Here is a 24,946-nt window from a genome sequence, read left to right on the forward strand (position 1 = left end):
GAAGGATTTGCATAAACACTAAAAAATAGACGTGTAAGAAGTTTAGTTCTGATTGGCTCTACAAAACAAAATTAGGACTCATGCCTAGAGGCATATTAAGTATTTATACGAGGAATAACTTCCAAAAAATTAAAATTGTTCAAAGGTAGAATAGGATACAGTCAGCAAAAAAAAGTGAGGGTTTCTTGGGCTGTTTCCCTTTTTAAACAATATATAGGAAAAGAGGGAAAAGGGAAGCAAAGGACAACTATTCCAAATGAATGGAATGATAATAAGAGATGACAGAGAAAGGCAGAATTCAACTTTTATTCTGCTTCCATTTCCTGTTTTGGCACCTTATCTTAGTACTAAACAGAATGCAACAAAAACTGCTAAGGGGAAGTCAAAACTTAAGTAAGGAGATAAAAACATGCCTGAACTTGAGTTCAAAGTGGCCAAAACCAGATTACTTACAACCCTGGTATACTGAAAAAAATGATGCTGTGATGGTTAAACCATCATTGATATTTTTTTTTTAGTGAGGCAATTGGGGTTAAGTGACTTGCCCAAGGTCACACAACTAGTAATTGTTAAGTGTCTGAGGCCGGATTTGAACTCAGGTACTCCTGACTCCAGGGCCGGTACTCTATCCAGTGCACCACCTAGCTGCCCCTCATCGAGATTTTTAAAAAGACTGAATGCTGCAGTTGCTGCAGAAATTCTGAAGGACAAATGTCCCAATTGTTCCTTTTCAAAAAAGGAAAAAAGGCAAAAAACAAACAAAAACAACAAAAAAAGAGAGAGATGTATGGTAGCCATCTAAAAAAGAACAGGTGATCTGAAAGAACCATTACACATTTACCAAATCAAGTTATGTCAACCTTTGCTGGCTTACTTGAATGGTAGAGAGAGGAATAAATTATGCATAATTGAGCATTTATTAAAAGCTTACTATGTGCAAAGGACTGTGCTAAATACTAGGGATACAAACAGAAAAGTAGAAAAAACCTTGGTTCTCAAAGAGTTCAAATTCTTTTTTTTGTTTGTTTACTTGTATTTTTAATAATAAACATTTTTATTTATAGTTCTGAGTTCCAAATTTTATCCCTCCTTTCCTCCCTCCCCTTCCTCTTCCCTGAGTTGGTAAGCAATCAGATGTGAGTTATACATGTGCAATTATGTAAAACATTACCATATTAGTCATTTTGTATAAGAAAACTTGAATAAAAGAAAAATTGAAAGAAACTGAAAAGGCAGCATTCTTCAGTCTGTGTTCAATCATTGTCAGTTCTTTCTTTAGAGGTGGATAGTATGCTTCATCATTAGTCCTTTTGGATTGTCTTGGGTCGTTGTATTGAGTTCACATTCTAACAGGACTTTCAGCTAAATGTCAGATGGAAAGTTCCCAGGTTTCTTTAGGTACAGTGACAAAGCAGATGGTAATATATCTACCTTAATGTAATTTCTGCTAATATGGAACCAATTTTGCCCTCTGATTCAAGACAGTTTTCCTTTATAATTTCTTAAAATATGATGTCTAGATTCTTTTTTTTTTTGGTGGTTTTCAGATAGTCCAATTCTTAAATTATTTTTCCATCTTTTTTCTATGAGATATTTCATATTTTCTACCACTTTTTTTCAGTCTTTTGACTTTGTTTTATTGTTTCCTGATGTTTCATAGAGTCATTAGCTTCTACTTAACCAATTCTAATTTTTAAGGAGATATTTTCTTCAGTGAGGTTTTGTATCTCTTTTTCCTAAACTGTTCATTCTTTTTGAATTTTTTTTTTTTTGCATAGCTGTCATCTTTTCAGAATTTTCCCTCTATTAATCTTATTTGACTTTAAAAAATTTTGGATGCTTTTTAAAACATATTTTTCTTGAATTCTTCTTGGGTTTATATCTACATGAAAATTTTCCATGCAGTTTTGTTTTGTATATATTTTCAAGTAATTTATCTTCTGTGTGTCCTGTTGCCATAGTAACTTTTTATGGTTGGGTTCTTTTTTCCATTTGTTCATTTTTTCAGTCTACTTTAGACTTTGTTAGTATTGTGCTCTGCTTCCTTCTAGGAATAAGATGGGGGAATGGGAAAGGAATGCCTGGCATGAACTTCTGTCCTTTTATGTCTTCCTACTTGCATATCTCAGTCTAAGAGTCCATTAAGTTTTCAATGCTTCCAAAGTGGTATAATCTGGGAAGAGATCTGTTCCTTGTTCCTTACAAAAGGAGGGCTCTTGCTCCAACTGAACCACTCTGCTCCACCCTGGAACTGTGAGACTAGGTAATAGACAACAGAGCTACCAGATGACATCTGTACCTACTCCCAGTGTTGATACAGGGGGCCCCTGAGATCTCTTTCTGCCCAAGTGTTTCTTGTCCTAATGTTCAGCCCCCTTAACCATCCCTGGGTACTGGAATGCTTCCTGATAGTACTCACTGCTGTGCCACACTCCTGCCCTGCCCTCCTCTACCTTCCAGTGTCCACAGACTTCTCTCTGTCTTCCTAAGCTTCCTTGGGTTGGAAAAATAACTCAGTGGAACTTCTTTAAGCTTTCCTAATTAGAATTCAGTCTGGTACACTTTCTAGGGTGCAGTGGAGGAGCTAAAGGAAAAAAAAATGCTCCAGCCTGACTTTATGTCTCACCCCTCCACCCTCCCAATTCAATCTGTTTCAAAATGTTTTGTTTGAAGTATATAAAGAAAAACTGGTTTCACAATACAAAGTTGGAAAAGGGAAGAGTATTTTAACAGGCAAATAACATTTTAGTAGTATTATAGGTTTTGACCTCATGGAGACCCTTTTGGTGATTTCCAGAGGCCTGCAGACCAGATTCTTTCTGACCACCATTTTATACTTGTAAAGTTGATTTTCTGTACATGTGTCTTCATCTTATGATCAAGCCAATTTTTAAGCTCAAGTGTTAGCAAATTGGCCTGAGGACCAAATCCTGGTTTTCACATTTTAAAATACAATAAAACTTTATTTTTAAATGTAGCATAGAAAACTTGCCTTCAGGAATGATTTGGCTCTCAGCCACAGTTTACCTATTCTTCCTCTACATTTCACATTTACACTGTATCAACCAAGGTGTTAGATATATTTTCCAGCTTTATATCCTCTGGAAATTTGCGAAGAATGTCTTTATCAAGTTCACTGGTGAAAATGTTAAACAGCAAGTGACCAATCACAGATCCCTGGAGTACTCCACTGGAGGCCTCTTACCACAATGACAAGAACCATTAACAAGCACTCTGCATCTGGCCAGTTCTGATTATATCATCATCTAATAAATACCTCACCATAATCTCCACAGGAATACTATGAGATACTCTATACCCCTCTTATCACTCTCCTTCTTTGACGGTTTCTTAGTACTTACACATGAGTTGCAATCTTATAAATTGGCTGATATTTATCCCCTAGTTGCAGTCTACCTGTAATTCTTGGATTTAGAGTTAAGAGTGTAAGCATCTTGAAGGAAAGTTTCATCTTCTACTTCTTCTGATACAGGACTATTTCTCTTGAGTGAATTTCTCTTGAGTATGAATCTTTGAAAATTTTTCATTATTTGGATGGATATGCTTCTATTAGACCTATGAGAAACTAAGATAAAAGTATGTTCCTTTCAAAGCATGATATAGTTCCTTCTGATGATGATTCCTACTGGTTTCATACCAACAACTTGTTCTCTTACTATTTCAAATAAAATGAGAAAAAGTAAACAATAATAAAAGCACAACTGGTCACTGAATATTACAATATGTCTTGGACCCATACATTTGGAATTTGGTAATATGTTTAAGGTACAAAAAAAATATGTAAGCTAGAATCCATATGGATAAAGAAACAAATAGTGAGAGTTCTGTCATATAGCTAATGGAAATTACAGGAATTAAAAACTTTTAAAAGCACCAATATATTTAGGATTTACCTGGCATATTTCATAGGTACCCATAGAGGCCTTTCTTTTCATCACATTTCTACGATAAAAAAGTAACATACTTTTCCAAAAAGATTCATATTAACTTAACATACCTGTGTTCGCAAGATTTCACCTTTGGACAATTGCATGTCACCAGTCAGCTCTTTCACTGTGATGCCCAATGGCTCCAGACGCTTGCTGAAGTAATTTGTCATTTCAGCTGCCAAAGCCTTCATTGGAGCAACATACACTATCTGTATGAAAAGGACACAAACTTGATAAATGAGCTAAAGCCACAACATCATTTGTTTCACAGCAACCAATACAAATCACAATTTATTGTGAAATATGATTCTAGGCACTTCAAGTGAAAAATCTTAATAGTGATATATGAAAAGTAGTTATCTTTGTTGGATAAGTGTACAGCTGTTTAGAGGGCAATGGATTTTGTTTATACAGCCTCATCACTTTGAAAATTGGTTCTGCTTCAAAGCTAAATGTATTTTCATAGCTTTTCACATGGGTAATAAGATTTTTCAGAACACAAATAGGGACTGGTTTAATCTCAATGAAGTAAATCAAGAAGCATTGTTTCTATGACTTCAGCAAGTACAATATCCTTGAAAACTTCTAGATTTCATAACTGTATAATGGGTTTTATCTTACAATTCAAAAGTAGTTCTTAGGTTCATTAATTTCTTACCTTAAACTCATCCTTTCTGATAACACCTTGTTGAACATGTTGTCGAATCTCATGCAAGACTGTAAGCATGGCAATGTTAGTCTTTCCAGCTCCAGTGGGTGCACAAATCAGCATGTTTTCATTTGTGTTGTAGGCTGTCTCAAATACTATTGACTGGATTCGGTTGAGTCTTTTCACTCCCTTAAAAGCCAGCTGGCCAATCTGAATAAAGATATGCCCCCCAAATCAACATGATGATTTCAAGGATAGTACAAAAGAATTAGACATATACATACATTTACTTCCTTTTTGTCAAAATAATATCACTGCTTGCTCAGTCTATCAGCATCCCATTATATTTAAGTTGAGACAGTGCATTTCTGGAAGCCTGGAAAATAGCTTGCAACTATGAAATATAGTTAAATACATTTATGAATTACCTTTCATTAATTTTGAAAACTCAGCAATAGCAAAATCTTGATCTGAACATGCTTGTATAAATTCTAAGCATGTTATTGGTAGACTGAAGCAATGAGAAATTTAAGAAACAAACAAAAGGATTCCCTTTTAAAATTCCATTGGGTTAAAACTAAATTGCAAAGTTCTTAAAGATGTTCTTCTAAGATGGTTTCCTCTTTTCTTTTTTGAGAAGAAAAACAATCAAGTGCAGGGTACAGGAATCTATCAGCACATGATTATATTTAAAGTGAAGTGGTTTAGGAAGTTTAGTAAGCAAACAAAATCATCTGCAACCATCACATACTTAAAATACACTGATGAATTGCTTTTCATTAATTTAGAAAACTTTCATTGTCTTTTTTGTAATTATATTAAATGAAACCAAAATTTGGGAAATTGAAACTATGAAAGAAACTTTTAAAAATACTTTGAATTTAAAGAGATTTTTTTTTTAAAGAACCAAGGTCAAAACATCCCACAATAAGATGTCAGGCAATAAAATGTTCAGAATAATTCAGTTTCATGGAGCAAATTAATGTTAAAGATATCATAGAGAAAAATAATGCTGAAGATACTCATGATAACCCTGGATATAATTTTCTCCAAAAGTCTAATTTCTATGAGATCACTTATTAAATGTGTAGAAAAAAAGACTAGGATAATAAAGGCATGGCACTGTGAAAAACAATTATTAATGGTGAATTTCTGGGGGACTCACAGATCACTTTTCTTCCCTCCCCGCCCCACCCCCAACCCCCCCCACTTCAGAGAGCTCCATTCTTAAAAGGAAGTTTTAATCCTGTTCAGCTGAGCCCAAGGGAACAAAAGGAATGGAGATAGACTCTTGTCTAACTCAGTGAACTGATGGGATTATACCATAACTATCTGGACTTCACCTTTTCCCCTCAAGGAGTCTTTCCCATTAGGCCATTATGTCACTGGTACAGCTCACTTTAATTTAGACCACCCTCAAGTCATGCCAACCAATGGAATTGAATGATGATATTCAATTAGCTTTGATCAGTGTATAGTGATAGACCACTTGAGGGTTTCCGTGTTCTTGGCTTCCTGGACCCATTGTCAGTTGGTGAGTGCTCTCCTCTTAGGACAGTGTAGATTAACAGGACATGTGCTCTCTGAGAGACAACATGGCACTGGGGCTTTCATGCTTGTGTTAAATGCCATGCAATCAATGTTTTATTAATATTTAGTATTAATTAATAATAAATTAATACCAAAACAGGTGCAATAGCCATTATTATTATTATTATATAAATAGTCATACAGTAGAAGCACAAAGCTGAGTAGGATCTTTGTGTGGGAACCGCCCCTCTTCTGGTCCCCCAGGAGGCTTCCACTCAAACTGATGGAGAAACTGGCTCTTTTGTTTGTGATCAAGCTCGTAGTGGCAGAAGAAACAGGCAAGGGTAGACAGGTTTCCTATCTTTCTGAACTTCACGGGTTTTCTCTTTACTCTTTAATAAATGCTTACTGCCCAAGGGCTGGTGTTAAAGCTTCTAATTTAAGGCGACCACAGATTTAGTTTTACTCATCACAGGACCAGTGAAAATTTGTAGCTTCTTGGTTAAAACCACTGTAAAGGGCAGCTAGGTGGCGCAGTAGATAAAGCACTGGTCCTGGATTTGGGAGGACCTGAGTTCAAATCCGGCCTCAGACACTTGACACTTACTAGCTGTGTGACCCTGGGCAAGTCACTTAACCCTCACTGCCCCACAGCAAAAAAAATAAAAAAATAAAACCAAAACACTGTAAAATCTTTTAAGTACATAGCACTTAATGCATAGAAAATGCAGCAATAGGACCACACATAATAAATACAGATCAGGATCATACAAAAACCAGCATTCCCTCCAGAAGTACATACAGTCTAGCCCTAAAATATAGTCCTAATATAGAAACTAAGGCAGAAAAAAATGACTAAAAACCAAAAATAAAAATCTCTCCCATGACAAAGTACTCTTATAGAGTTGGGACTCATTAGACAACATCTAGAAGAGGAGAATGCTTTCAAAAGATTTACAGGCAAAACTTTGTTTTTTGAAAAACAGATTGATCATAAGAAAAAACTAGAATTCCTATAAGAAATGTAGCAAGATATTTTTAAAAAGAAGAGGAAAATAATATTATAAATGATAGCATCACAGGAAAGAATTGGAAAAAGGGAAACTGGAAGAAAGACAGGAAAATTAATGGTTTAGTATAAGAGTTTCAAAACACTATCCCATTAAAAGAATCCCTGAAAATTAAAATAACTCCACAAAACAATAAGAAATATTTTTTAAGTTTTTAAAAAGCTTTTAAAAAAAGAAGAAAATTTACCTAGCAAAAACAAGTGTCCTACCAAACATGCCAAGAAGAGATAATGTAAGCATCACAGGACCACTAGACAGCCATCATCAAAAATAAAAGAGAGAGAAAAGATAAATAAAAGTGAATAGAAGGAAGGAATCATACCTTTTAAGGTATTATTTACATTATAACAGGGGAAGATAATAAACGTATCCCATGAGAACCCTAATACTATCAGAGTCCAAAGAGGAAGTTAAATAAGAACAAATGCCTTGGACTGGTCTTGTTATATTTTAATGATGATGTTAATAGGGAAGAAAAGGAAAGGGAAAAGAAAAAGAGATACACTAAAGAAGAAATGGGGAGGAAGGGTACAGGAACACATTATCTTACAATGGAGATGCACAAGTAGAATAGGAGACAGTGTGATTTGAACCTACTTTCATATGAATGAGATAAAGGAGAGCTGAATACACACAAAGTTTGGTATAAAAATACATTCAGCTAAACAAGCAAAAATGAGGGAACAATGAGAAGGGAGAATAAGACAATGGGTAGATTTAAGAATGGATCAGTCCTGAGCTAAACAAACTCAAAACTCAAAGGATGAATTGTTAAGAGGAATTTTAAAAGGAATGAAAATATTGATCAGTGGAATACATCAGGTACAGAACATATAGAAACAAACTAACATACAAATCAACAGTTTGTCTCTGTTCATTGAAATCCTAGAACAAACTCCTCTTCACATATTCTACATTCTAGACAAACTCAAGATTTCTGAAACTCAGCATTCCATTTCTTTCCTCAGTGTAAAGACTGTACTCCCAAGCCTAGAATTCTCTGCATCTCTTAGAATTCTCAACCTCCCTCAAAGTTTAATTCAGAAACCACCTCTACCATGAAGCTTTTCCTCATCTCAGCAGTCATTATAGCTCTTTTTTCTTTTTATTATATTTACTTACATGTTGCATCCCCATTAGAAATCAAGCTCTAGTGTCTAACAGTGCTCTGCACATACTCATTTAATAAATGTTTATTTAATGAACAAATGATAAAATATACAGATTGTTGCAAGTATACAGCAACAATTTATTAAATCATTGACTTTATGCTATTTCTAAAACTTGTATTTTCTGTTAAAAGTTAAAATCCCTTTAAGGAAAATAGAACTACTTTCTAGTGTATGTATATATCTATATGTACTAGAACATAAGCCTGGAAAACTAAGATATAAGATCCTATTTTATCTTATCAAAATATAAATACTATTTGTATAGGTAATGGAAAATTAAAGGGTGGGAAAAAATAAGGACAACTACAACTATTCGAGCTTCTAATCATCAAAATTTATCAAATTATGGCTCTGAGATAGTTCAAATATCCTCTGTCACAAGCTTTTTGTTCTGATGATAGGCTATCTGTCTGATCAATGGAGGGAGGGGGTTTGGGGAGGGGGGGACTTGTTGGCAGACTTTAAGGAGTGGCATTTTATTAGATTATTTCTAACTACAGGCAGATGTCAGAATTCCCAATGTAACTTAGCAGGTGTTTTTCTGCAGCTGGTGCCCTTTCATGCTTAGTTGTTTGCAAGTGTTCCCATTAGAATTTAAGTGCTTCAATTCTGATGTGGTTTACCTCATACAGACAAATAATTACTATTAATAAAAACAAGTACATATAGGATTTTCTCTCAAATGAGATTCATTCAGTTTAACCTATTTCTACTGAGTACTCTCTACACAGAAACTTTACGGTTCATATTACACTCAATGTAATTGTTAACTAGCCTCAAGTAACAATTTTTCATTCCTACATGTGAATTTATCTCTTAACTAACTCAAAAAAACAGAACAAGTACATCTACCATATGTCGATTCACAAATAGAGAAAGAGACAAAACCTGTAATTTCCTTAAGATGATGAACTCCCAGATGAGGAAACTCCCTCTAGCAATATAGGCCAGCATATATTGCAACAATTTATAGTTTTAGAGAGTTGCCTAGAGCACTAAGATGGTAAATGACTTGTACAGGGTCATACAATCAACATGTGTCAGGGACAGGACAATTATTATACTTATTCTAGGAAAAAAAGCAAACAACACATTTAGCCATAAGACTTCAGCATTTTTTAATGTAAGCTGGACAATTTTAAAGGTATAAATTTGTCTTTTTATTTTGTTAATAAGTGAATATTTTTTGTTTTCACAACATTGACATTGATAAGTATACCCTTCTCTTCTGCCCTTCCCAGACAACCATCACCTATAATAAATTTAAAAGGGGGAAAAACAATTCAACGAAATTAAATAATACATCATGCAAATCCAACATTATTTATGGTGCCCCATATTGATAGTTTAATCCATCCTTCCCTCCCCTCCCTAAACTCCCCACCCCACTCCCATCCTGGCCAGCTTCCTGCCCCCTGAATTCTCTTCTCTCCTTTGGGGACAAGCTTGATCAGTCTAATTTGACCACATCCAGTTTCAATTGTTTTATTGTTGTTCTTTCCATTTCCATTTCCTACTGTTTGCCTGTTTCTTCCTACTTCAATCTGTCAGTTCGTATCAATCTTGATAGTTTTCTGTATTCATCACATTTATCATTTCTTATAAAATAGCAATATTCTATTATACTCATATACCACATGTTTAACCATTTCCTAATCAATGGACATCTATTTTGTTTCAAGTTCTTTGCTAGTACAAAATAGATAGTGATGTGGGTTCAATTGTTGTCACTGCCAAATTCTAATTGTATGACCATAAACAAGTCACTTGACCTTTTAGTGCTTTAGGCAACTCTCTAAGACAGTAAGTTGCAAAGAAGGTGCGCACCTACAATGATATGAGTTTCTTTGCCAGAAGTTTCTAATACCAAATAAATCACAGATTCTATCCTATAACAATCTGGTTTTATTACTAACTTTCTTAGGGTTTATATCTAACATTCACAGAAAGGGCATGGACATTTTTTTGAAAAAGTAAATTATATTCTAATTATTTAACACCCCAATTATGTTCTATTGCACAAAAACCTAGTAAAATACTATCTGACAGCTTTAACAATAGCATAAGTTTTTAAATAACTAAGAACTGTACTTTATATATAATTGTTGGTTATGTTTTTGATTGATGAAATAATTTAAAATGAAATAATTAGTGTATGTGGTCAGACTAATTTGGATTATAATTTTTGTTGCTGACTTTTTAAAGTCTGTGCTATTTTATACTTTAAAAATTAAACAAATATGCATAATTTATTTATTTAGATATTTTGTATATGTGAAAGAATGACAAGTACTTTACTCCTTTCAAGTATTTAGAGAAAAATCAGTGGAAGTAATTGAGAAGGCAGCAGTACACTGGAGCCAAGATTAATTGTTAATACAAATGCCAGCCAAGTAACAGAAAATGGCATTGTTGTGAGAATTGACAGACTAGAAAGTAGCTGCTTTGCTCTATTTTTACTGCCATGATTTGAAATGTAGCTGTTTATTGCAAAGTGAGGCAAAGCTTTTTCTTCTAAAGGACAATCAACAAGAATGTTTGCAAAACAAATTAAAGAGCCAATCCTGCAAGCTGAACTGACTTGACCTGCATTGTATTTTGGAAGATTTTCTTAAGAGTGTGCTTACTGTAACCCTCCAATAGAAAGTAAACTTGATATTACTTGAGGAATTAAATGAAGTCCATTAAAAATGTAAGACTTGGATATACATTACAAAAATTTGATGTTTTATTATAATTTTGAAGTTTGGGAAATTAGCTGTTCTTTGTAATTGTTTCTATAAATAAAATGTTTCTGACAAATTAATATACACATACCTCAAAACAATTACCCCTGTACTCCCATATTATTCACCCCAAGATCATAGATCTAACAGCTGGAAGAAAGCTTGAAGGTCATTTAGATCAACTCTCTCATTTAAGGAAACTGAGACCCAAAGAAGTTATGTAACTGTTAAATTACAAATAAATGGCAGAGTTGGGATTTAAGCTCAGGTGCCATGGCTCCAAGTTAAACATTACAAATTCACTGCAGAATGAACTTTCAGTATACGAACCTCCCCCCTACCCCCCAAAACCCAGTTCCTTTCAGAAAAACCTAATGCTTCCTCTATCTTATACTTTATAAGTTTATTTATATCTTATCAGATGCAGCCCAATTCTCTACCTTGTAGCTCTTTCTTCTAGCTCTGTAACATTTACAAATTTAATGAGCATACCATATATAACTTTGTGCAAGCCGATGATAAAAATATAAAGCAGCACAAGGTCAAACACATATTCCTGGAAATATTCAATTACAGACCTATTGCCAAACTAACATTCAATTGTTACCAACTATTATTTGGGTCTGGCCTCCAACCAGTTCTCAATCCATCTAAGTTATAACTGGCTAATACATAGTTTACCATCTCTTCCACAAGAAGCTTCTTTTATCAAAAGATTTGCTTTTAAAAATCCAAGTTAACTAGGGGCAGCTAGATGGCACAGTGGATAGAGCACCGGCCCTGGAGTCAGGAGTACCTGAGTTCAAATCCGGCCTCAGACACTTAACACTTACTAGCTGTGTGACCCTGGGCAAGTCGCTTAACCCCAATTGCCTCACTAAAAAAAAAAAAATCCAAGTTAACTGCACCCACAAGATTCCCCTCATCTGATAATTTAGTAACTCTGACATAAAAGGAAATTAGGCTAATCTGATACAAATGTTTCTTGATGAAGCCATGCTGGCTCTTTACAATCATTTCCTTTTCTAGATGTTCACCAACCATACTTTTAATGATCCTTTCTAGAATTTTCCCAGGGAACAAATAAAGCTCAGTGGCTTTCAATTTGCATCCCTTGTTCTTTCATTAATTCCTAATATAACATGGTTTTAGGTTACCTCACTCTCCTTATAACATTCCTAAAATGGGAAGCTCATAATCAAAGACAGCATTCTACATGTGGTCTAATCAGCATAAAGTACAGTAGTGCCACTAAATCCCAAAGTCTAAAGACAACAGCTCACTCACTCTTATTGAAGCATAAAATGCATATATATGTACCTGTGCAGAGGCCTGTCAGGAAAATGCTTTAAATCATTTATAATGCATATCAATACATAAAGTTCTAGTGAATATGAATTATTCTATAAAAATGTTTCTCTTACCTCATCTAAGTCTTTAATAAAAACTGGTTTTTCCTCAAAGCCTATTGGCATTGGTTCACTGTGGGGAATTTTTACTTCTTCATACATCTTATTGTTCTCCCTTTGAATGCCTTCTGGTAAAAGCATCTATAATAAAAGAATTAGAATCAAATGGTTAAAATGAAAACATCTTAACAATTGCTATGGTTTATATTTTATTCTTATTTATGACACAACATCAAAATTATGTATGAGTTAAAAAACAAAGAAAATTTAAATAGAAAAGAATATTTAAATCTCAGCGATCTATAACACACTGGACTAATGAAGATGGGGAAATATTTAAGGTTGACTCTACACAATTCGGGGGGGGGCGCATATTAACTAGTAGTAAAGTTGATGGGGGAAGAATGGAAATAACTTGTTCAAAGTAAGTCACAGCATACTATTAGGGTATACGGAGAACCCAAATTTATTTTTATTTATTATTGTATCATACAACACTTTCAAGAAATATATTAGTAGACAGAATTCCTGAGACTAAAAGTGTTAAGCATAGCTAAGGAGTTAGGACACTTAATCAGTAGGTCTTTTAACATATAACAACTAGATGTGGTGTAACTAGAAATTATTGTTAACTATCAAAATGAAATACAAACATGAAAAATTATTGAAGAGGCATAATTTACTACAATAGATCAATGAGCAAAAGTTACTGGAGTGGGGGAAGTCAGGGGAAATAGAGGAAGAAACAGTATGTTCTTTACTAGGAAGAGATGCATTACTCAAAAAAAGTCATATACCAAACACATACTTTTGCACCCCCAATGAATGCCGATGTTCTCATGGCTTCAGCTTGGGAATCATAAACATGTGGATAATGAATTTTTTCAATATCTACATCCCTCTGTCTGTTCAGAACGGGTACACTTCGAGCATTCATAAGTGCTTGCTCTCTATAAAGAAAAAAATGAGGCCAGGTTGGTAATTATATACATTGCAACAAAATGAGCGTCAAAATGACTGAAACAACTAAAATAATTACTTCAGCTATCTTTGAATTCCAAAAGAAATTAAACTATATAGGTACCAATAAAGAGGCTAAAATTTATGAACCACCAAATATAAGACGACAATACATTTTAGATGCTATTTTTAGATAGCATGAACCTATCACATAAAACAGTGTTCTTTATAGTGTTATTTTCCTCACTCTGAGGCATATAAAAATGTGAACATGTCTTTTTTATGAATCTCTATATTTTAAAAACCATGAATTAAAGTATGGGTACTAATGGATTATGTGTATTCTTTTTTTCTCTCCTCTACCACTATTTGACAACATGGAAAACAATATTCATTCACCTAGAGAAGAAAACAAAATGATTAATACATTTACTCCAGGCTTCATAAATCTCAAATTAATGGTAGTTTGCCTCTAAAATCTCAATTTCTAGTTTATATAGATACAACCAAGATTGTAATTAAGCAGACCACTGCATTCTTATCCCAGAAGATTAGGTTTTCATGAAGAAGAAAAAAGAAAAATCCTCTATCTGGAAAAAAAATGTGATCAAGTCAGAAATATTTATAATACTGAAGGTAAACTAAAAAAAAAGGCATATGTTAGCATAAACATTCATCAGCTTCTGGCATTTATTACCTTTGCATCCTCAACTCCTTAGGATCAAAGCACGCTAGTCCTTCTCCTAAACACTCTCCATCTTCTCCTGCTCTTTTTTCTCTTCTGGCAATTCTTTTTTCTTCCCGACGATACTGTTTCATTAACTGCTTTTCTTGTTCAGACTGAATAGTGACTTGACAACCATAATTAGGTTTAACATTTTCTCCTGAAAATTTTTTACAACTGTCTACAAAGCAAATTTATAAAAGCATGTAAGGTATTTTTGAAATGTGTGTCTGACACATGTAGTTCCTTATTATTTATGAAAGCAATTTCTTTATCTTCTCACCCCAAAAGAAAAGTAAAATAAAATGTAACGAAATATATCACTTAAATTCAGCATTAGGAATATAAATGTAACTGCTCACTATCGAGGAGTTTTTCCACATTTACATAAGAGAAACTTATTTAATGGTCATCATGTACTGATTGTCTGTATGTAAAAGAGAAGCTTATAAAATAAATTATAGCAGTTTGGTTTTTAAGCCTTTGGTATTAAATATTATTTGGGAGTCTCACTTTCAGAGATCAGGATTCTAAAATGTGTAGTTAATAATTCTATATCAAATTACACTCAAAATATGTACAACACACAAATATAACTTATTTCCTGTCAGTAATTACATAATCATTTTGTTGGACTGATTAAATTTAACCCTCTCCTCCGCTGATATTCTATAGAACTGCTGTTCAAAAAATACTATGAATGAATGAATGAATGAAATAAAAAACAATACTGGAAATCACATCTGATGATGATTGGTCAATACACAAGCAACAAAGCAAGTACAAATAAGAGTACAAACAAGTTAAGAGATATTGTATTAGAAAGAGAGCTATATTTAGAAATCAATGGCTATGGGTTCAAATGTTTGCTCTGCACTAACTTGTATGACCTTCAGCAAGTGGCTTAACTTATTTGGGCCTCAGTTTCCTCATCTGTAGAATGGGGACAATGATAACCTACCTCACAGGGCTAGTGAAGGGAACAAATTTTACACACACACACACACACACACACACACACACACACACACACACACACACACAAAGTACTATGCAAACTTTTAAGTACTACAAAAATGTAAGCTGTATTAAGTATTAGAATAATTGTTGCTATTATTACCTATATGACCTATATAAGGCAAGTCACATAACAACTCAACTCAAGGTCTTAATTTCCTTTTCTGTAAAATGAGGAACTTTCAGCTCTTTGGGCCCTTTATGTCCCTTCCAGGTTTGAACTGTACTGTGTGGAACAAGTAATGTTTTGCTACCTATTTTGCTTAATTATGTATAATAAATAGTTTACTTTAATCTTAAAGGAAATGGAAAAGAAACATTTTTAAAAACAGAACAATCATGAACTTTCTTAAATTATTAAGTTTCTCATGTCAAGGAGGGAGACTCAACAAACCGTCTCAGCAGGATTAACTTTACTTTAGAGTAAGATGAAGTTTAATAAGGCTCTACTTCGAAGAATGAGGTTATCTAAATTCCAGCACCAAATAAGGTAAAGGAGAAGAATTAAACAGAGCATTAAAATGTGGAGAACGGTTGCCTTTTTTATTTCCCTTGTCATTCCTATTTCCCTTGTCATTACACCATGAACACAATGTAATATAACCAAAGATAATAGAAGTGAATTATGTGATAAATTACTATTTTATGTAAAGTTTCATTATATTAGAAATTTTCTACTAACATTAAATATTTCATTTACATATGAATGAACAGCGAAATGATCGTACCTTGAAGAACTTGCAACTTATGGTCATTTGAAGAGAGAAATCTATCCACAATTATAACTCTGTTTTGGAGGAGCTTCTCTATAAGTTCAAATCCCTCAGGTCCTAGCAGTTCAAATAGCTAAGAAGCAAACACATACACACACATATAAAGACTGCTATCATTGCAACAAAAAGTCAAGATAACAATACCATATGTCTCAGGAGATACTAGGTTTGACTAGCTTGTTCATCCCCTGAAATTCTGTCATTCAGCAGGTGAAAATCAGAAATTGTTTGATTAAAATTATAAAATTATTCGAGTGACCTCCTTTAAGAAAAGTAATACATAAAAATTTATTTGGTTAATTAAGCATTTTTCATTTTATAAAAACTCAAGTTTCCCTTCACATTTAAATTCACAAAAGAATCTGGCTTCTACATAGCTGATTTTCAGGAACCTGACAAATACAAAAAGGGATAAAGTAAAGTGAGAAGACACCAACTTTCACATTCTGACTGCTACAGACTATGTCGCCTTGGACAAATCATTTAGCCCTCTGAAAAGGAGGTGAGAGCTGAGGGTGCCCAGCACCCCAGGGGCATAATATTTAACTAAGTAGAGCAGCTGATGGAAAATTTTGAGTCCTCTATAAAGGGGTGCTTGTAGAGGAGTTTATTGTTCCTCCCTCCAGCCCTCTAATCAGAAGGGCTTATTTGTCGAAATACTGACATGTCTGGGATATTTTCATAATTTCTGGAGAAAACAGAGTAGAATATATGAAGCAGTGCTGTGGAAAATCCAGGCTGTCTGACTGCTGTAAGCACACAGTTTTCCTTCATTGATTCATTCAACAAAATTTTATTAAAGTTCTATTATATATACTCATTTTTTGCCCCAAATCCACCTTGCTTTCAAACTCATCTTTTATTGCCAAGGGCAGAACCATCCTTACAATGCCCCAGGTTCAGAACCTTGGTGTCATTCTCAATGCCTCACTTTCTTTCTTACCCCACATCCATCATTTTCCAAATCTTGTCATTTCTGAATCCACAGCATCTCTCACATACCTCTCCTTATTTCCACTTAAACAGGCAATACCCTAGACAACTCAGGTCCTCATTCTCCATTTTTTAGATTATTTCAATTACTTATTTTTTAAAAAATTACTTTCTAAAGTCTCTCCCTTCCTAAAGTTTTCCATCCCAATCCATCCTCAACACAACTACCAACATGTTTTTTCAAAAATGTAAATCTAACCATGTCAGTCCTTGGCACTGTCAACATCAGAAATTGATATAAACCAGAGGAAATAACATGATAGACGAAGCATAACCACTTTTCCATACAACCCTGCAGCTGAAACCTTCTATATGTGTTGTTTCATTCATCAGCATGCGGGGACTGCATTACTTTTTCTATTTGTATCCTCAGTGCACAATAACACAGGTTCTTGGTACATAATAATCGTAATAAATGCTTCATTTATTTATTCATTCAATATTAATTCCATCTGATCTAGGGAAGATCACCTAAGTGAAATATCCAGTAGCACCATTTTCTCTTTCACTGCTAAAATTCCACTTAAACGGATCATAATTTTAAGGAATCATAAATGGAACTGATTTTCAAAACAAAAATCTGTAATTTTAAAATCAGTAATATTTTAACAGCAGCATATTTTTCAGGCCAATCAAGGACAATCCACAAATGTAACATTCTAAAAGCCTTTCAATATTCCACTACACTTTGTTAAAGCAGGGTAAATTATCATCACAATTCATTTGGTCCTCTTCCATATCTGTGCTTATCCAGATAAAGCAGACTAGGGTAGTGTCCATTATGGGTGAGGCACTGCATTTGATTCAAAACAAATTGTTTCTACAATACAAACAATGCACTAAAGAAGTACTTCTTGCCAGAATGAAATATTTATTATGTGATATAATTTTTGGGGGGGCGGTGAGGCAATTGGGGTTAAGTGACTTGCTTAGGGTCACACAGCTAGTAATTGTTAAGTGTCTGAGGCCGGATTTGAACTCATGTCCTACTGAATCCAGGGCCAGTGCTCTATGCACTGCACTACCTAGCTGCCCCCCCGATATAATCTTAATATGGTATTCTGCTCAAAGTCTTGACTTATCTCAACTGTCCTTTCCTCATTTACCTTCAGACTCTTCTTTTTTGACCTGATATACTCAAAGTTGAACAATCCTATGTAAAATTTTACACTTTTATAGATTCACCATATGCCTTCCATCTTAAAGACAATTTCATACTTGCATAATACTGCTCTAACCATAGGCACTGCTTTTAAAGAAATTTCCCACTTAGAGGACTAAAAATATGCCTATGAAATTTTTGCAAATGATATACTTAGCTCAGAGTTAGAGAACATACTGCATGTCAGTACTGAGGAATAACAAGAAATAATTTCACTCCAAAACTCAGATTTGATGAAATGTAAGCATAAATTAAAGTGTTCCTTAAATCTGAACAGGGAAGGAACCAGAAGACACTGGAAATCTTTATTTACAAAAAGTACTATGTAATAATCAAAAAAGCACAGTAAAAATGCCAATGTCACAAGTGAACTGGAAAAGGAGATGGGCACTCTTAGAATGCAATCTTGGAAAAAGCTTCAAGTAAATTGACACAAATCCAATTAACAGACCAACTATACCCTGAGAACTTTTTAAAAATTGTGATATCTGCTATAATTATCATGAACAAATTCATTTCCCCCACAAAGCTATAAAGGCTGCCACTAGATTTATTAAATGTACCTGAAAACAATCTCCAGAAAGAATTTGTGAAGGAAATAAGCCCAATTTGTTTGAGTGGAATCAAACATACAGGTTCAGACAGAAATACAAACAACATGGACAACATCCTTAGGAGATGGTAATAGTCTGCAGAGATATCTGTCCTTTTATCCTTTTCTTTGGGGGAAGAGGATATCAATAACCTCCCGAAATAGGTCATGCTACAGCTATTTATTTGCATGTACGTCTTCTCATTTTTAGTCTTTCTTATATTTGGTTACTGATTTTTATCTTTCCAGTAACAAAAAAATGGACTACATAAATAATTGATTTTAAAGTTACTGCTACATCAGTAACAAGTTGTTTCTTGTCTAGTAAGATGTAATAATTTTCATTTTTCTGTGATGGCATTTAAAGTTTCCTCACAGAAACTTCAATACGTTGATTTTACTAAAATAACTTAAAAATAAAGTAATGGGAAAATGAACAACAGGAAGAAAACTAATCCAGCTGAACAGAAGGCTTACCCTTTTTTTTTTCTGTTTGTCACTGACAAATCACTGTGTTGATTGAAGAACACTTCTATTTAGAAAATTTATAAGGCACCCTATTCTATCCTTGAATAATAGAAAACAAATCATTTTAGGCAGCACATTATTTGTTTTTTCCCTAAGCTTTGGTTAATATGTTTATTACAAAGTGCAAAAGTCACAAAGTTTTGTAATTTGACAATAACATAACATAAAGCATAACGAGGAAATAATTAAAAATATAAGATAATTAGAAGATATAAGAATAAAGTCATCTTAACATGTCTTCAATTAATATCTTTATTTAAAGATTTAGATATTTATACTAAAACAATATAACCAATAAGACCAATTTCCCATCATACCCTGAAAATAAAATGTTAGAGTTTACTCCAAGTATGAAGAAGAAGTGGTAAAGGTTATTGTCTAATTTTTATTTCTTTACATAGTCAGAAGCACAACACAATGATAATAGGATCAAAAGAGCGCAGATATAGAACTGGAAGGAACCATAGAAGAAAAGTAGTCCAACCACTATACTTTACAGGTGAAGAGACTGAGAACCAGAGAAGTCAAGTGACTTTCTCACAGGCAGAATAATAAGGTCCCTTAGGTCAAATTTAAAGACAGAGAAGTCTTAGGCCGTAACTTTGCAGGAGTAGGAAAGGTAATATTATAATTTCTTGAGGGATAATGTATTATGGGATAATAAGCAGGGAAAAATTGCAAATGAATCAGGATGGGGAAATTAAATAACTTTACAATGCCTCATGTGTCCAGTATTCATAATTTTAAAATATCTTGAAATTCCAAGACTTTCAGAAACATACAAGTTTAGACAGAAATACAAAAGAAATACTTGGTCCTTAGATTATGAAATGTTTGGGTTCTACCATTTGGGACTACTTTCAATAATGCAAATGAACAAATAAATTTGTAAAAAAATATTTACTAAGGAATTACTATTAAACACTCAAGATAGAAATACAAAAAAAGCAAGGCAATCCCTGTTTTCTCAGGGAACTTACATTATAAACAGAAAACAGCTAACTGTACCTAGCATATACTGAACCACATTGAACTGTTGCAATACTAATTTTAAAAATTAAGTTTTAGTATTACATGCAGGAAATTTCTTTAATTAGCATATAATTAATTCCTCTTTAATTAGCATATTAATCCTATAATGTGTTATAAAAATGATTAAAAATTTTTCTAACATTTTCTATTCATTTTTTATAGAACTTAGATACTTTTGTCACTTAAAAAAAATAAAATTCATGTTCAGGAGAGTGAGGAAAATTCCTTAAAGTCGTGTCAATTAAAGGAAAATGGTTTACTAGCAATGAAAATGAGTTTTTTATTTGACATCCCTTTGTAAATGGGGATTGTTTCATTCACTGTTTTTGTATCCCTAGTTCCTAGCACAATGCCTGGAACATAAAAAGCATTTAATAAAAGCCTATTAATTGGCTGATAAAACATTTAATAAAATGTCTACCAAAAGAAATTAAGTATACCATATTTTATGGATTTCCCATTTCTGCTGGTAAATTCTCCAGAGGAACTATTTGAGAAATTGTTGCTTCAAAAAATACTCAACTATTCAAATGATAGTAAATAAATGAAGCATGGAAAAGCAATCAGAGCTGACCAAGTATTCAAAGAGGTCTGTGCCAAAGGAGACATATTTCTGAGAGCACTGAGGTACTGGCTCTCAAAGTATCTTTAGGAAGTAAGGATATCAAAAGTGTAAAAAGGAAACAAATCCTCAGATCTTCTTGTTTTAAAAAAAAAAAAGTTAACTGAGAGAACGTCAATAAATACCTACTACCCATGTGCCTACTTTCCTGTCAACAATTTTTGTCCGAATGATTTACTCATACCTAGAGCATCCTTGATGAGAGTGTTAGAAGGGAACAAACAGCTTTAAAAGTCAATATTTTGGGGCAGCTAGGTGGCGCAGTGGATAGAGCACCAGTCTTGGATTCAGGAAGACCTGAGTTCAAATTTGGCCTCAGACACTTAACACTTACTAGCTATGTGACCCTGGGCAAGTCACTTAACCCCAATTGCCTCACCAAAAAAAAAAAAAGAAAGTCAATATTTCACAGCAGAACACATCTTTATCATCACATAATTAAGATCCATAAGATCCAACTATGCTTCTTGTCTGTTGACTTTAAAAACACATTAGACCTATTCAAAGCTCTCTTACAATATGTTTTTTGCATATGTCAAAATTACGTGAGATTCCCTAAAAAGATAGAACAGCAATATCCACATTCAACAGCCCTCTAATAATATCAAGGTAGGAAATGGAGATGTACATATCTTCACTTAAAACAGTTGCCAATGAGAAGAGCAGGTACAAAGTCCAAGTCAAGGACAGACTCCCAATCAGCCAATCAAATTCTCCTGAACACTGCAATATTACTCAAAAAATGTCAGCACAGGAAAACTAAGTAGAAGAAAAATGATTAAAAATATCATCTTTAAAAATTATGTCTAGTTAAGTTAAACTATAATATAAATCTACAGTCTTGAATACAATAACAGGCAAGGGAGGATCCTTATAGTCCTGACCATATAGATATGTGATTGGGGTATATGCCATACCTATCAAATTATTATCTAAGATTCAATTTTATGAGGGGCAAATAAAAGCCTTTTAAAAATTAAATCTGGGGGCAGCTAGATGGTGCAGTGGATAGAGCACCGGCCCTGGAGTCAGGAGTACCTGAGTTCAAATCCAGCCTCAGACACTTAACACTCACTACCTGTGTGACCCTGGGCAAGTCACTTAACCCCAATTGCCTCACTAAAAAAAAAAAAAAAAGATAAAATTAAAGGCTGAACTAGATAATACCTAAGAATACTTGTAGTACTGATATTGTTCATATTTACATATTTGTAACTCGTTAAATTTTCAAAACACAAAATTACTACTGGAGACTTTAGACTGGTACAAAAAACTTCATTTCAGCAACATATGCAGGCCTATTTCTTACAAAGCATCTACTACTATGCTACCCATATTTTTTCTTTAAAATGGAGTCAAGATAATCTTCAAATACTTCTTATAATTCACTTGTAAGTGAATTGTAGGATGTGAGATAAGAAAGAAAAATATTCATATTCCACAAGAGAATTTTATATTTAACTCTTAATACCCCAATAAAAGAAATATCTTTATCAAGATATTTTCTGCCCCTAGGTTGCAGAGTGAATAAAGGGCTGTACTTGGGAGTCAGGAAGACTTGAATCTGAATCCTCCCTCAAATATTTACTGTGTGGCCCTGGGGCAAACTGAGCCTTAGTTTTTTTCAATTACAAAATGAAAATATTAATAATACCTACATGCCAGAGTTATTGTGAGGAACAAATGAGATATTTGTAAAGTTTTTTGCAATCCTTAAAGTCCTATAAAAATGCTATTATTATTAACTAGAACTTATCAGAAACAGATATAATAGCATCACACTAATATAACTACAACCCAATTTTAATTACAGATTATAGATAATCCCCCAAAATCTATAAATATAACTCCATAAATTATTAAGTATTCTGTGAATTACTAAAACTCTTAATCCCAAACTCTGAACTATTTTCCACATAAGGATTCAAGAAATAAACTGTTAAATTCTCTGCCATTGATGACTGCAGGTATGCCAGGAAAAAGAGGGGAAAAAATCCAGATAAATGTAATCATCTAATTCAATCTTTATAAATGCCATAATTTAAACAGGAAAAAAAATTCTATGCATTTCTCTTTGTAAACTTCGCATAATATGAATAATTGTCTAATAATGATGGTGTCATTTTAGGATTACAGTAATTATTATAAAAACAAAACAAAAAAGACTACTTAAAACAAAAACTATTTTATTGATATACTCTCTTATAGGATGCCATATAGTAATCTGTGGATATGTAAAAATGTATACATTAAGAAAGATTATTTTGCAAACAAGTTTTAGAAATTTATAATCTTTTTGGAACTATATTTTATTTTATAATCATATAAGGTAGAACATATTATCCCTGAAATACTAATATTATTCTTAATTTGGTTCATGACACAGATTAATTTTAAATATTTACATTCTCCATATTAAATTCTTAAACAGTAAAAGAATGTGACCATAAAAACAGTGCTACATTTATTTACTCTTAAGAATAAGGTACACTAGAGAGCTGTTATACTGAAAGGAGCTAGATGAGTTAGACTAATGATTTTTCAGAATAAGTAATGTCTATTATTTATAGATACTTAATCTAGCAGGTCAATTTAATAAAGTAGAAACCAAGGTCACTTTAAAACTTAATTAAGACAACTTGCAATGTGAGAACTATTTATTCCCTGTATACTATAATTAATTAGATAAGGTTAAAAATAGATACTCCACGTTTAAAACCTCAGACTACAATTTCCTTTAAAATACTAATAAACTGATAGCATTCTTTATGATCAAAAACCAAAAAAGTTGATTTCAGTTGAAATCAGAAATTATTACAAACCTGAAAAACTGAAACATTTTAATAGTATTTAACAATCAGAATAAATCTTTGTCAAGGTATTAAATTATAAAGAAAAATGTTTCCTGAATGTAATGTAAAAAGGAGTATAAATGAAAATTAAAAGAAAATAAGGAAAGTATCAGAATATTAAACAGATGAATACTTATGGCAATTTTTGAAAACTTAAAGAATCATAGAATTCCAGGACTAAACGAGACCTTAGAGAATGCCTAACCCAACATTCAGATCAACATTTTTACAAATGAGAAAACTGCAATCTAGAGAATTTAGGTGTCTTACCTAAGGTCACACAGTTAATAAGTAACAGCTGGGATTTGATCCCAAACCCAATTAATTGATACATATTTATTTATAAAGTAGAGGCACCTACGTGGGGGTATGGATATAGCATGAACCTGGAGTCAGACCACCAGATCAAATGCCAATCGGTAAATCCAAGAAAAATCATCACAGTGAGTAAGTACATTTTCTAGCCCAGTTCAGTATAGGAAAACAGAAGTTGGTGCACACTAGGAAAGAGATCTGGCTAGAATCTCAGGGCATCTTGAAGCATTCCAGTGAACAGAGAGACTATGCACTAGGGCAAAAGAGGTATCATATCTATACTAGGAATGACCTCTTGAAGGACATGGGAATAGGTGCCAACTGGCAAATTTGTCACCTACTACTTGGTTCTTGCTCAGAAATCCAAGGCAGAAAGAATGAGGGGGAAAATTGTGCCTACAGATAGAGTTCTAGGACAAGGCTCTAAGATTATACCAAGAAAGGAACAAGAAGCAGCTGTTTGGCTCAGAGCCCCAAGAGCAGAGCATAGTCTCAGTTCCAACTTCTAGTTCACTCTGAAGCTGCAGAGTAATAACCAGGCAATGAATCCCAGACCAAAAAAAAAGACCAGAGTTCTATCACGTTGAACCAACAGAGATTTATTCCCATGTGGCAAACAGTGGCTTGTTCCAGCAGCAGTCTACTGTTGCTCAGACCTAAACTCAGTCCAGGAAGTTGTAGGCTCAGACCAGGGGGGACAGTGATCAGTGATTAGGCTTTGCCATGGATCAGACCACTTCAGAATCACTGGAAGCTTGCAGGTCTGCGGAGTGAGCTATTCCTGAGATCACAGAATAACAAAACACTCAATACTCCAAGAAAGCAGGAACAGGACTAGATCTTCCCTCAAGAACTGGGTAGAGTCCAGAA

The 24,946-nt window shown here is 33.6% G+C and overlaps 1 protein-coding gene across 1 annotated transcript in view; it reads right to left on the minus strand.

The window, feature by feature from the left end:
- Positions 1–24,946, minus strand: part of ASCC3 (activating signal cointegrator 1 complex subunit 3) — a 344,494-nt gene that overhangs the window by 277,032 nt on the left and 42,516 nt on the right. Inside the window, 6 exon segments of the mRNA XM_044004344.1 lie at positions 4,019–4,159; positions 4,609–4,809; positions 12,522–12,647; positions 13,315–13,456; positions 14,164–14,371; positions 15,936–16,053. Coding sequence (XP_043860279.1) covers positions 4,019–4,159; positions 4,609–4,809; positions 12,522–12,647; positions 13,315–13,456; positions 14,164–14,371; positions 15,936–16,053 — 936 coding nt within the window.

The sequence above is a fragment of the Dromiciops gliroides genome, chromosome 4 (genome assembly GCF_019393635.1).
Source record: "Dromiciops gliroides isolate mDroGli1 chromosome 4, mDroGli1.pri, whole genome shotgun sequence".
NCBI lineage: Eukaryota > Metazoa > Chordata > Mammalia > Microbiotheria > Microbiotheriidae > Dromiciops > Dromiciops gliroides.